This window comes from Pelecanus crispus, chromosome 7 (assembly GCF_030463565.1).
Source record: "Pelecanus crispus isolate bPelCri1 chromosome 7, bPelCri1.pri, whole genome shotgun sequence".
Classification (NCBI taxonomy): domain Eukaryota; kingdom Metazoa; phylum Chordata; class Aves; order Pelecaniformes; family Pelecanidae; genus Pelecanus; species Pelecanus crispus.
Genome location: NC_134649.1, coordinates 17377864 through 17392494, shown reverse-complemented (window position 1 = coordinate 17392494; position 14631 = coordinate 17377864). Strand labels below are relative to the sequence as shown.

The 14631-nt window shown below is 37.4% G+C and overlaps 1 protein-coding gene across 1 annotated transcript in view; it reads left to right on the top strand.

Moving 5' to 3' along the window:
- Positions 1-14631, top strand: part of THSD4 (thrombospondin type 1 domain containing 4) — a 323270-nt gene that overhangs the window by 277392 nt on the left and 31247 nt on the right. Inside the window, exon 8 of the mRNA XM_075714358.1 lies at positions 10504-10679. Within this exon, the coding sequence (XP_075570473.1) occupies positions 10504-10679 (176 nt within the window). The remainder of the gene's footprint in view (positions 1-10503; positions 10680-14631) is intronic.

Sequence of the window (14631 nt, the reverse complement as noted above, 5' to 3'; positions counted from 1 at the left end):
TTGTGAAACAATGTTGTCAAATTTTTATTTTGACACAACTAAATTTCAAATTCAAGCTACATTTTTCAGAGTCAGACCAAAGGTTCTCAGGTTCTGACACCAAAGCAAAAAATTTAATTTTGCACCAAAATTATACTATTTGGATTTGGGGTTTTGTCTGGTTTTGTTTGCTGAGCTTTACCGTCTAGTACAGCTGTAGATAGTGTAGAAAGGGCAATCAGTTGTTTGGTTTTAGACTGCTTTTAACAGTGGGCTGCAGGGGAGCTCAGAATGGTAGTAAGAAAATCTAAAATGAAAAGTTAGGAGACAGCATGTCTCCTCCAGGCAACAAACTATTGGAAGAGTTGACAATAATTTGTCTTCTGTGAATGCAGCGCTGCAATCACTGACACATATCTGCGCATAATTCAGAATTGAAATGTAGATTGATCACAGCATACAGCTGACGAAGCACAAAAAGTCTTTGTAATTTAGCTTTATCAATTCATTAGTGTTGGGCTTGCTTGTAACATAGTCAAACACAAAAGAAAAATGTATCAAAAATAGAGGACATTTCCAGAGAATCTAAAGTATTTTAAAATACTGTCAGATTATTTTGGACCAAACCCAAGGTTAAATGAAATAGATAAGACAGGAGAAGGATGAGGTCTTAAAGAACTATCTTAACAAACATGTTGTTTATTTTAAGCATGTCGTTGGAAGCAACTGTGTTCCCAACATCTCAGCACTTGGTGATTGCATGAAATCCAGAAAAGGAAATTGCCCAGAAACTAAGTTAGAACTGGCAATGCTGTTTTCATTAAGCATGCTGGATGCATTGTAGAGAAGTGGCCAAGCAAGATGAATGGCAAAAAGTAAATTAACTGTGAAGGAATTGGATTCCAGCACACTCATCTAGTATTACAAAATGAAGATTGTTTTGTGACATCTAAGTATAACATAGATCTGCAATACGAAACTGCAGATTCAGAAAACCCAGCTTATAATCAGTAATAGAGTTTGAAGGTAAATTTTCCATCAGCTCAATTGATTTCTCATCCACCTGTTATAACTTACGTTAAGTAATCTATTTCCATTCTAACACTAAAGATTATGTGCCCAATCTTCAAATCAATACAAATTGGCTAGACCACATTTAAAAAAAACCAAAGATGGCTCTCATAATCATTAGGAAATGCATCCAGAAGATGCCTGTTATCTCACAACTGAAACAATGGTAAATTAGACCTAAGACACCAGAGCAGGAGTCTCTTGTACTGGGTTTTTTTGACTGTGTCACTGTGGAAGGATAAAACCTGCTGAAGTAGAACCTCAGGACAAACTTGGCAAAATCAGTTTAATGCAATTCACTGTTTCAAATTTATTCTCATATGAAGCAGGATTTCTTTGATATCATATAGCTCCCCAAGTAGAATACCAGGAAAACTCCTTGAGCAGGATTATGCTGAAGAACATAATGTTGATCTGAAGTCTACTGTTAATATTTTAGATAAGAAAGAAAACTGCCTATGTCTTTCCTTGGAAACAATAGTATACTTGAATTATCATTTCCTTGTAATAGTATTGCAAATCTGGTATTTATATCCCATTTTTATCTGCTCTGTACTATGAAAATACTTAAGCAATTGCTTGAATGCTATTGTTAGCTGTAACACTGTGTGTCGTATGTAAGTGGATGACATGCAACAATAACTTTGGGAAATAAGCATGTGCCCAAGCTATCAAATCTGTAAGAAAAGATGTTTGCTGGATTTCTAAAAAGTAGATTTTTAAGTTAATTTTTAATTTTTAAGACAGAACCAAAATTTCAATTGCTTCCCAGACCCAAATATGAGTAAGTGTCTCAAATTTGGATACTTGTGCAGAAGGTTCTGGTTCCTAGACTTTGAAAAAGGACTGGAAATACCACAGGATCCAGCTTATTCTTGGTTTCAGTCAGGATCTAAAAAACACATGAGAAGTTGTATTATGCTTTTGTATTACATTTGCTTCTGGTCCTCCCTGGACTGCAGAATACTGGAGGCATAAACGGGGGAGGGGGTTGTCCTAAAGTTTGTATTAGAAAGTATTCCTCTGCATTAGGATTATGTAAGGTCATATAGTACTTCTGAGTGGAGAGTCCCACCCTCTGGTCTGGGTCCTTTCTGCCACTGTTAAAGTGACCAGTAATGGCTTTGAACTTCCAAAATGGTTGAAAGTTCAGCAACGCTTTGTCTCAGCTATGCACAGTTAGAAGATGCCCCATTTTTGCCATGGAAGATCTGTACCCTTACCCTGTCTTGGTTGCCAGTGAAGAAACCAAATACAGTGCAAGAGATGAAGGGTGTCCCACCTGCAGAGATACTGTCTTCAGATTGAGTATATACAATCTGATACTAATTTAGGGCCCAGTCAGTGAACTGCTGACCATTTTCTAATATCCTCAGTTGGCTCAAGAATAAGGTTTTTGTAGGATCAGACTGTTAAAGATCATTTGATTCTTGCTGATTACGAGATTCTTAGCCCTACTAATATTTCTTGAATTAAGCTCAGAGTCCTGTGGGAGCTTTGCCATGACCTCAATAGGAGTTTGAATTCAAAAGATCGGAGGCAAATAATACCTAATTCAGTTCACAAGAAGTGTGCCAAATTTCTCTTAAGTGTTAAACTAAGGTCTGTTCTCATAAGCAGAAAATATCTATGCTTTTGGAAAGGAGTTATTTCAGAGAATCCATTTGAACTAATGCATATTTCATGATTTTAAAACTGTATATTATTGATTCTCTAGGCATTTGGCTTTTTTTCGCTATGCAACAGAGGCACTTTAGGTAGCCTAGTACCTGTATAGTATGACTTACAGTATTTCTAGATTGTGGTCAATATGCTCTTTCTTTATTGACTTGAAATGTGTTGTGTATTCAATAGTGCAAGGCTGACAGGCATGAATATTAGCTATGGTTTGTAAAACCAAATAATTTTTTTTTTTTAAAAAAAAGTGTCTGAAGTTGTCTTCAAGTATTTTTGAAGAGAGAGGTTTACAATTGATACATATTCAGAAGTAGCCAGTGGTTTTAGGAGTTAGACTTGTGGTATGGCAGCTGGTCAACAGGCTGTAAGTGTGTGCTGTTCAGAGTTAATGGCCAGCTTGATGCAGTCCATTTGGTAGACTTTTCCAACAATGCCCCCCGCTTCCAAGTCCCTCTTACTGTTGCTGCGCACGGCTTTTGCCATGAAACTGACTGACTTATCTCACAGGAGATTTCACTAAAGGGTATCCTTATGGTTTAGTGGTAAAAGGTGCACCATTCTGCACTCATTTTTATAATCCAGTGTGTGAATATTTTCGATTTGTCTCCGAAAGCTCCATATAGTGTATTTTCTACCGGAAAAATAAATAGTAGAAGTTGTGTGTTTCTTTCACGTCTTTCAAGGTAGTGCTTATTCAGAAGTAGTCATATTATTTACTGCAGCTCTTTCTGGGCACTTTCTTTAAAGATGCTGGGAAGACATTGTTGTTTCTAAAGAAAACTAGTTTAGCCAAAATGTTCTTACATTTTAATTTGACTTAAACAGCAACAGAATTTTTTGTTTAAATGCTTATCAAAGTAAAACACCAAAAATATGCTCCAAATGTGATGTGTCAAATAAAAATTGTGCTAAAAATTGTGTAAAAATAAGGTAGTTGCTACACTTTGCCTATAAGATGCTTTGGTTTAATTGGGAGCCACAAAACAAACGCGGCTTGAGAGCCCCATCCATCTCAGCCACTCGCCTTTTCTAGGTGCCTCTATTGAGGAAATTTATCAAATAATTTTTTACCTTGTTTTATCAATCTTTGACTTGCATCTTGAGTGCATCTGCAGCTTGTCAAGGTTCCCTGGATTAAATTACCAGCGAGACATTTGCAATTAACTTCAACAGCACAAGCCTTCACTCTGTTTCCCACTGACCACAGTTGCAAGCATGCAGCCCTCTTCCCAGAAGAGAGGAACTACTCTCTGCTCCCCTCTGTTTGGGTCAGGACCAAATGAGAGACACTTAATTTTAATATATGGGAAATAACTTTGATTCAGTCTTTCTAAAGACTTTATGTGGTTTCTAAAGCAATTAAGTAGAACTTTAGGACACTGTTCTCCCAGACAAAAAAGCCTTAGGACAGAAAATAAATATACTGTACTACTCTGAATATTAGTGCTGTTGCCAGGTTTGAGAGGTTTCATTTTATATTGGTACTGTGCCTGTGTGATTTGGGGTGAAAATGTACTGCATATAGTGAGGTACTAGGCCCACATATGAAGTATTTCTCTTCAGGTATGAAGTGGTTAGAAAAACAGGAGTCATTCAGCAACAAGTTTACAAAATATATCGAACCACTTATATGGATCAGGATGTTTCCAGTTTTCTGAAGCACAGGTGGGACTTTGTGCTGGGAATAGTGCATGTATATTTTTTCTGGATCTTATAAAGCTTTTAGCATCTATTTTATAAATTTGCAATGCCAGACCAGACATACTTGGTGTAATACAATGTGTGTTTAACGCTGGGTAGACTAAAACTGAACATGTACATAAATGACCTATCAAAACCTACATTTGAGGAACATGAGGATAAATAAATTGAAAATTCTTATTTTACCTTGCACAGTGTTGCTAATTGTTGTAGAAGTTGCTCACATAGTTCTACTTTTTTTAAAGGTGGGTTCGGTTTTTTTTGGTGGTAATACTGTAAATGAGATGCTGTAGTTCTAATAAGGAAATCGCATATTTGAAAAAGTTGGGTGAAACTTTTAAACTGGAACACCAAAACTTACCTTAGCTGTTAAATTAGCTATAGCTGAAGGGAAAGGAGAAAGAGGAGTGACGGACTTATGCTAGAACAACTGGATTAGTAAATGGTAAGGAGCAGTGCGTTCTTTCTTGTGTAAGATTCTTAATTTACTGTTACATATTTAAAAGTTTTATAGAAAGTTTTGATACAGGCTGGATGATGTTTTTCATCATCATCATCATCATCATCATCATCATAATGGGGTCTTTTTACTTGTAGCCTAGCTTTGAGGTATAGTAAGTTCACATCTTTGTGTATTTTTCTAGTTCTGAGTGTTACAAACTTTTTTGTAGGTTTTGGGGTTTTTTTTAAATTCACCTGAGAGTATAAAGTAGATGCTAACATTCAGGAACTGCAGCATCCTTCTAAGCTAGAATCAAGAAAGTTGGCAAGATTGAAAAATGCGATAAAAGGGAACTATAGCAACGGAAATATCTTTAGTAGTGGAGAAATTGATTTTTTAATTTTCTGATTGCAGTGATGTCATTTAATTTAGGATTACAAAAGGTACTTGTATAAACCATCAAACATAACTTCTAACTGTAAATACTGACCTTGAAAGTGGATGTGAGGTCATTGTTTACAGAACTTCACTCTGTTGCATGACTGCATCAACTGCCTTTGATTTAAATTATCTTTCGACATTTTTTTCTGACTTTTAGGGGAGGCTGTGTAGAACTGTTAAACAGGAAGACAGGAGCTGCAAAACATCTTTAAAAAGAGAGCTGTTAAGCTGAACTGTAGAAAAATAATTAATACTCTTCAGATACTTGAAATACAAGTCTTAATGTATGGCCTATTGAGATTTTGCCATAGAATTGTACCCCAAGCAGAAGTGTTGATCAGAGTTTGTATACTGAAATATTCCATATCTCTAGTGTGAAACATTACTGAAGGCCACTGTAAACAACACAGTTTTAGTTAAGAAGCCAATCTGAGGATGAAAGATAGATGAAATCAGCTACAGACTGTATGAGGAATTCCTCATGAGGAATTCATGGTAAGGCTTTTCATAATCTCTCATGCTTTGGCTAAAAATATTAGCACCATAAAAATTCTTCAGGGGACAGAGTTGAGGTGGCAGCTGCAAAGTGATCAAAACATAAAAGAGGCACATTTTCCCTTTTTATGGGGAGGCCTCTTTCAGACCTGTCATATGATGGATTTGAAATGAAAGTTTAATGGACTCTCAGTTTCTCAGACAGCCATCTTTCTACAGCTTCATTATTAACAACAATTTAATCTTAGCCAGCTCTCTTTCTTTTTTCTGAGCTCTTGATAATTCATTTATTTTATTTGTTTAGCAGCAATATAAGAATAAATACTCAGATCATAAAGTTAAGGAAGTGTTCCATATTAAAAAACAATGTAAAACCAGTCTCCAGTACATTTTGCAGAAGCAGTTACTCCATAGTTGTTTGAATTAAAACCTAACAAGTGTAAATAGCATGTAAATAGTGTGAATGGATTTCATATTTAACCTGTATGCAACAGTATGTGAGCTGTAATTTTTCCTCCCAGCACTATATGAGTAATGATGATGCCATTTTCATGTCTGATGTTGTATAAAATATTTTTCAGCTAATGTTCATGGTGTTTTGTTAATGTATCAGAAAATGAGACCTGGGAAGCAAGTGGATGTATGATAGCCTTGGGAAAATAAACATGTAGGAGTAAGTAAAATAAAATTTCAAAATGTGTGAATACATTTTTACAGGGTCTGATCTAGAGCCGTTAATGTCGTTTAAATTTTTTACTTCAGTTGCAAGCCAAATCTACCAGGTTCTTCATTATGCCAGCTATTTTAGTGCTCTTTAGGGAATGATACAGACTAACTTTGCTCTCCTTCAGAAGTCCAAAAAGGTGGGAATTTCTCCACCATGACTCATGCCTTCTGAGTTTATGTGGGTGCAGCTCTGTCTAGCCACTCAAATCCACCGAGTATTTTGCATAGGGGGAAGTAAAAGCCTGAAGCGTCACTCATCAAGGCTCTTTACAGGGACAAGTGGTCCAGGGGCAGTCCTGTGTATTTCCTTGAGAGTAAAGACTGTCAACAATATGGGCTTCTTTCTCATAGGTTCAAAACAGGTGGTAGCCAACTGCTTTAAACCTTAACCTTCCTACGTCTTACGTTTTGTCCAGAATGATGAAAAAAAAAAAAAATCTTTGCAGTGTAGAAAGAAGGGAATGCAGTAATATAAAGTCTTTTAAATTATCTACTTTTATACCCATTCTGTTTAGTTACTACCTTATTTTCCTTTTAATGAAAAACAGATGCAATCCTATTAAAATTTTTTCTTGCACAAACTGGGACACTAGTAATAAAGACTAAACTAATTTATATTTTAGATTTACAGATTGCACACGTGTTCTCATATCCTTTGTTACCCCACTTCGAAAAAGTAGGTGGCTGAGTCCTTAGCCTATCTAGCAGTGTGACTATATTGGTTTAGTGCAGGGATGATTAATAAAGCCCACACAACTGCAATTCAAATCTATTAGTAGTATTAGATAATATATTAGTATCGCATACCTCTGTTTCTGCGGGTATTATAAGGCAAACTAATACAAGCTGACTTGAAATCACAAACATAACTAGTTGGTTGATGCTTGAAGACTGATGAAGTCACCCACTTTGTCTAATGAATATTTTTCATTAACAACAGTGGTAAGGACTTACAAGAGACATAAGTACCTGATGGTATCTAAGCACTATTTACAAAATTTATCAAAAAACACAATGAACTTGTCTTCTGTAAACAATTTTATCAATATTAAGTAAATTAAAAATAGTTGGTTAGTCAGCAGCAACCAGTCCCCATAGGGGAAAAAGACTTTGAATCTTGCAATTTAACAAGGCAAGGACACTGACAGTGTCATTATCCCTTCACCCAGTATGTTCTGTTCTGAGTTCTTCAATGCTGGCTTGTCTTTAAGCCTGGATATCAGCTTGGTCTTCTGGTAGGGTTGTGGAACTTGCTCTGTGGATGAGGGTCAAGTGGTCTGTCCAGTTTCCTGTATTTTGTAATGACCAACAGCAAAGTGTTTCATAAGACACTGTAAGAATATGCAGTTGGCAAATAAAACGTAATCTGCTCAAGTTATAGGTCTTAGCCTAATATACATAGGATATTACAAAGTTCAAACCTTCAATATCAGGATGTTCCTTTGCAGCTAATTTAATTTAAAAAAAAAAATCTACCAGTCCAGTCCCTTCCTGAATCTTACTAAAGTGTTCCCCTCAACAGCTTCTTGTTGGATTGAAGCTGATAAGCCTGTAGACAAACATTGTGTGAAAAGTATTCTTTTTAAATTTAAACCTTTTTTTTCATTACTTTCCCTTATTTTTTGTTTTGAATGGGAATAATTGATTTTTAATCCATATGTCTATATTTGTCTGCATCTTCATCTGTAACTATGGAATTTTCTCAGTACAGAAAGTTCTCTTTCAACAAGGGGGTACTCAAAGAAGAGTAATGAAGTGATTGACATGGTTTCTGAAATGTGGCAGTAGTATTGCACTTAAAATCACTAGATTATATAAAAGAACAATGATATTTGCAGTGTGGTTCTCTATTGCTGTCTTTTTTTTATCTTACCATAATGCGCCTTTACGTTGACATTTTGTGACCATTTCTCACCACACAGTCACACTGATGTTCTTCACAAGAGGCCTGCAGCAAAAGCAGAAAGACTGCTTCTATTGATTAATTCAGATGTCTGGAATATGTAAGAACAATTTAAGTTTCTTCTCTAATGTGTATTACTTTGGAATTAACGGCATAAATACAATTTCCCATCATTTAGGCCATGCATGTAGGCTTTTTAAGTTTTTCCCAGCAGCATAAATCGTTGTGTATAATGCTGAGAGCATTTTAACTCAGTATCACAGTTGTTGTGACAGGACACAGAAAAAACAGCCTCTGGAATAACTGGCTCCGCAACCCTAAATTTTTGTAAGTTCAAAGCTAGTACCTTTAATTTGCATTAAAAAGTAAATTGCCAAGCAATATAGAATGTGCTGGTTTTGGCTGGGATAGAGTTAATTTTCTTCATAGTAGTTAGTATGGGGCTATGGTTTGGATTTGTGCTGGAAACAGAGTAGATAACACAGGGATGTTTTCGTTACTGCTGAGCAGTGCTTACACAGAGTCAAGGCCTTTTCTGCTTCTCACCCCACCCCACCAGCGAGCAGGCTGAGGGTGCACAAGTTGGGAGGTGACACGGCTGGGACAGCTGACCCCAACTGACCAAAGGGATACTCCACACCGTATGATGTCATGCTCAGCATGGAAAGCTGGGGGAAGAAGAAGGAAGGGCGGGGGGCGGGGGGGGGGGGGGCGGTCATGTTCGGAGTGTTGGCGTTTGTCTTCCTAAGTAACTGTTACGCGAGATGGAGCCCCGCTTTCCTGGAGATGGCTGAACACCTGCCTGCCGATGGAAAGCAGTGAACAAATTCCTTGTTTTGCTTTGCTTGCGTGCGTGGCTTTTGCTTTACCTATTAACTGTCTTCATCTCAGACCATGAGTTTTCTCACTCTTACTCTTCCGATTCTCTCCCCCATCCCACCAGGGGAGTGAGCAAGCAGCTGTGTGGGGCTTAGTTGTTGGCTGCAGTTAAACCATGACATACAAACAAGGGTATTAGTAGGATATTTTGTTATCTGTTTCAAAGTCTATATTTAAAAGCAAATTCTTTTGTAATAAAATTGAAAATCTTTGAGTAGAGCCTTTAGAGAAAGGCTCCTGTCTTTTCTGCGTACTTAAACAATGCCTGATGTGGTTTCAGCTTCAAGATATTACTATATTTTAAAATCTATAACTGTAATATTGCATAAATTATGCACATGCATGTGGCAGGAGTTTCTGACCTTAAGGACTTAAAATTATACTCACATAGACAGATAAAGGAATTAGGAACAAGAAGGAACAGTGGCACCTAGAAATCGGTGACTTGCCCGTGATGACAAAGGGAATGCACTGCACAACTAACTGGATATTGAATCCATATTTTATCCTTCCCTGGCTAGTATCTGGTTTGCAAAGTCACTTTTCCTTACACAAGAGATCCTGCTGGCATTTTCAGAGAGCTCATCATTCCAAACAGTGCTTCAGATCAGGTCTCTGCAGATGTTCTGGCAAAAAAATTGTTCTGAAAAGGAAATGGAGGGAGTAGCCAAATGGCTTAATGAAGAATAACTGGAATATTTCGTAACCCAGGATACTCATGTGTCCCTGAATTATTTGGTGCTTCTGCATTGTATAATGTACTGATTTTCTGTACCTGCTTCTGTGTTTTGTTATGTCTAATTCACAAAATAGTCAATTCAATGGGAAGGAAGAGGAGGAAAACAACTTCCTCGGCATCCATGTGTGTTCAGTGTATGCTGCTGGCTGGCTGAGAGTCACATGACAACATATGAGAAACTGTTGAAAAAGGTTTCTAAGCTATCTTTGATTTTTCTTTCTTTTCTTGCAACATAAAGATGCCAAGTGTTTGGACAAAGTTTTCTAGGCTTGGGGTTTTTTGCACAACTACTAATATAACTGTTCTTTTCAACAGCCCCACAGCTTTGTCCCCTGGCATCAGAGAACACCTAACAGTGTAATGCACCTTTGGGGATTTGACTGGGCACCAGTATGTGAAGGTGATTTCCTATGATCAAAGTCCTTGTGTTTCTGTCCCCATCTCCTACAGCGTTGCGAAGTCGGTCAGGACGGTCCATCATCAATGGAAACTGGGCAATTGATCGACCTGGGAGATATGAAGGTGGTGGGACAATGTTCACTTACAAACGCCCAAATGAAATCTCCAGCACTGCAGGAGAGTCGTTTTTAGCTGATGGTCCAACAAATGAAGTCCTTGATGTCTATGTAAGTTTCTTGTATTTAGATTAATCTTCCTGATGGAAAAAAAAACTGTTCAGTTCATTGTTACAATGCAACACTAAAATTGCTTTCAGTACCAGTCCTTTGTTACTGTTTTGTTCCTTTAATTTTGAAACATTATTTTTGATATTTTACTATTGCTTGCTGTTGCTCCCATCTTGCTCCAGATCATAGGAAATCTAAATAACGATTAAGCCTTTTTCTCTCAGACTTCACTGATCCAGTAAAACCAATTCTACTTGTTCAGTAAAATAGAGATAAAGCATAGAAACATCTGGGCTTTGGGGTTTTTTTTGTGAAATGGATTTTCTCCGGATACTTTCCTACTCAAGCAAATTTGGTGTAGTTTAATTTTGCAGTGAACTGAAGCAAATACCTAAATCAGACAAGGCCTCTCACAGAGTGATGCCATCTCAGTTTTCTTTAAAAGAAACGTAAGTCCAAAAAACTATAGAATGTGGGATTTGCAGCAGAGCAGTTTTAATATGAAGCTGTGCTAGGAGACCATAGATAACAGCCATTTGAGAAAGGAAGAGGGAAAACAAATTGTGGCTAAGAGGGTTGAATCATATTGAAAAAGCTGTTTGCTTCAGATGGGACTTTTACTGCATCATATTGAAATAAAAAATTAAACTGGAATTGATTACAACTTATTCAAAGATAAATGCTGTGTTCTGAGATTATACACTTTCACATGGTAAAATCCATTCATTGAAAAAACTAGATTAACTGGTGATATGGTTGTTTCATCCAGCTATGGCTTTTTTGCCCTTAAGGGCAATATGGGGTGGAAAAGTGAGTGTGCTGGGTTGTTTCATAGAAAAATGAATAGTACTTACCCTGATTACTCAGCAGGGAAAAGTTAGAGGTTGGCAAAGTTACTCCCCATCTCTTATATGGAGTCTTAATAAAGCAATGTAATGATTATGCAAACATTACTTCTTTTTGGATAATTTCTGATAGATTGCAATGTAAGACTGGCAAAAGCCTGGAAGAGTATGTGGTTGGGCTCCTAGATTCTGCAATGCAGACTTGTTTTTAAATATATTTTTAAAATATACATGTCATTGTGTAGTTACAGGATGCTGCGAGCTGAGGTTTGGTCTTAAGTTTTTATTGTCAGCTGATTGATGCCTAATAATATGTAATAACCCAAAAGGATCAGGAAATGGATTAACCAGACATTTCCAAAGTAATACCAAAAAAACCCCTTAAGCTTAAATTTATCATATTTTAATGTTCTAGTTTAAGCTTAGTCTCTTTTTTGCTTTTGCAATGAATATAAGGAAGCTGGCATGATGGTGTCGCAAATAGAGGTTTGTGAATCCTGCTGATTATGTTAATTTATCATGAATGAGTGACTTTACACAGTTTGATTTAGTAGCAGTTTAGAATTTACTTGTAGCAAATAGCAGGATTTGATTGTAATATTTTAATAGCACTCAATCATCAGTGATTTACAAAGTGATTAGACAAAATCAATCAAAACAGCGACTTAGTTAGAGATTCGAAGATGGCAGGGTGCACTCTGTTACTACATGGAAGTGCATAAAGGAGAATACACTGAGTTGGAATGATTCACAGAGAGATTGTATACACAGGGGATAAGGAGGACCCTCCCGTTGAGTCACGAGGTTCAGGATAGACCCCCTTGCTTTCTAAACTCAACTCCTTTCCAGAGAGGAGTCTTAGTCTCAGACTTGGTCAGCGGTTGATGTGAATAAGGATAATGCAACAGTGTAAGACTCACTTTATAATTAAATCATAAATCTACAGACTACTTGAATATTGATTTACATGTGCATACATACAGAGATGAATACATATATATATGTGTGTATATATATATATATAAGGTATACCTGTTAAAAATTCCCCTTGAGTTCAGTGAAATATTCACATCGAATACTTTAGCATTTGTCAGCGGGCAAGGGTTGAGCCTCAAGGAGTGAAGGGTTTCAGCCCAGGCTCCACGGTCAGTCTTCAGCAATGGAGCTCCAGTTCTAGCAAACTTTCAGAGTTTGATAGCTCTGAGAGGCATCACACTCAGAGGGAGACCATGGTACTGGTCTTGTTTCAAGGCTGCCAGGTGACTGGTTGTTCTCACTCCCTGTTTCAACCAAGTAGGAGTTCTGGTACAATTAAGGGGCACCTAATTGACCAACTCACTACGCAATGTTTGCGGTCTGGCAGGAATTCCTGAGGTGATAAAGTGGTTGAAGAGAGAAAAGGTGGGGGGCGGGGAGGACGCACACCAGAGATGGGCATAGCTTTATCTGTTTTGCTCTGTGGCTGCTACTATGGGATTGTGACATCTAATTTGAGTGGACTCTTATCTGAGATGTTTCTTTTAGATATGAGGAATACTATAATTCATGATATGCTGATAGTTTAGTGTCTTTTTCAATATAGTGTGGGAAGATAAAAATGGATAGTGCTAGATGAAAGAAAATCAATCATCATTGTAACACAGCCTCTCTTACAGGTTTGAAATTTGTAGCCACACAGATACCGTTGTCTTTTTTCAGACTTTTTCTTGCAGTTCCTGAATCATGTAATACTCTTTTTAACCATACCCACAATCTCTATGCTCTGTGTAGAAGAATGAAGAGATTTGCAGATGGGAACTCCCAATGGCTTTCTGTTCCTTTTTCCTGAGATCATGCTGTCTTTCTTCCACTCAAAAAACGTAGAGGAGAAAGCTCTGTAAGTTACAGCAGGTTATAATTAGCAAGATAAAAAGAGATGCACGTTTTGTCCAAGTGTGAAATATACATTGCTACAAAGACTTAGGTCCACTAACTCAAAGCAAAACTATTGTATAATTCCAGGTATTTTCCTGCAGAAAAGCTGTGACAGTATATTCCTAGGGACTTCATCAGTTCAGCTCTTTATAACACATGCCTGTCAGTTGTTTTGAGAAATGTGATGGAAAAAACATGGGTACCATTGGAAAGCTGTTCCTGGAACCATCTTAAGAACAGGGTCCCTCTTCTGGAAGGTGGGGTGGCACTCTTCTGCTGAAGTTGACTTCACAGTGTTCAGTTCTCTCAGGACCAGACACAAAGAGGGTGTATTTTTTGGATAACAAAGTAACATGGGAAGGACGAACCCCTACAGGGGGTAATATTATATTAATTTATATAATATTATATTAATTTATATATATAAATATATAATATAATAATATTATATTAATTTATATAAAAATATTACAGGCAATGCATTATTAGATGGTGCCGAAAAGTGAATGATCTCTGAGGGACAGAGGGCATAGCATGACTTTTTTCTTTTTGGCCCATGGTTTGTCGGAACCAAAGAGCTAGTGCAAGCTCTGGTGTTTGTTTGGTCTGGTTTTGTTTTTTAAAAAAACAGGTACTTTAACTTAAAGTGTAATCTGAGGCCTCTACCAGACCAATCCGCACAAAGAGTTCAGGACTTTTAAAGCAGCAGTGTCAGTAGAAGCAGTACTGAAGGAATCAAAGCTAAACCAGTAAAATTAGCAGCTGATGGCATCCTGCATTTCTAGTGTGAGTGTGCTCAGGCTCTCAGCAGCAGCAGCGTAATACAAGCCAGTTGGGTATGGAGTGTGCTGCTGACAGTTTTAAATAGCTTTCATAAAGTCATATCTTGCTCAGGTCTTATTATGCCTAACTGCTTAAACAAGCACACAAGAAGTGACACTGACTTTCAGAGGCGTGCTCATGTCAGCTTGCATGGGCTTGTGCAGCAGCGTTCTGAAACCACTCGGCTTGATTTTCACATTTAAAGGGGGAAAACTTTACGGTTCCTGCCTCTGTTTCATAAAGAACACTTTGTTAGAGTTGTGGCCAGCTGTAAAGCAGTGGGAGTCTGTCTGCACTTACATCTTCATTCAGTTGAAAATTAATGTGGAGGGATGCAGGATTCTTCCCCAGGGTACTCAGGCCCCTGAGCT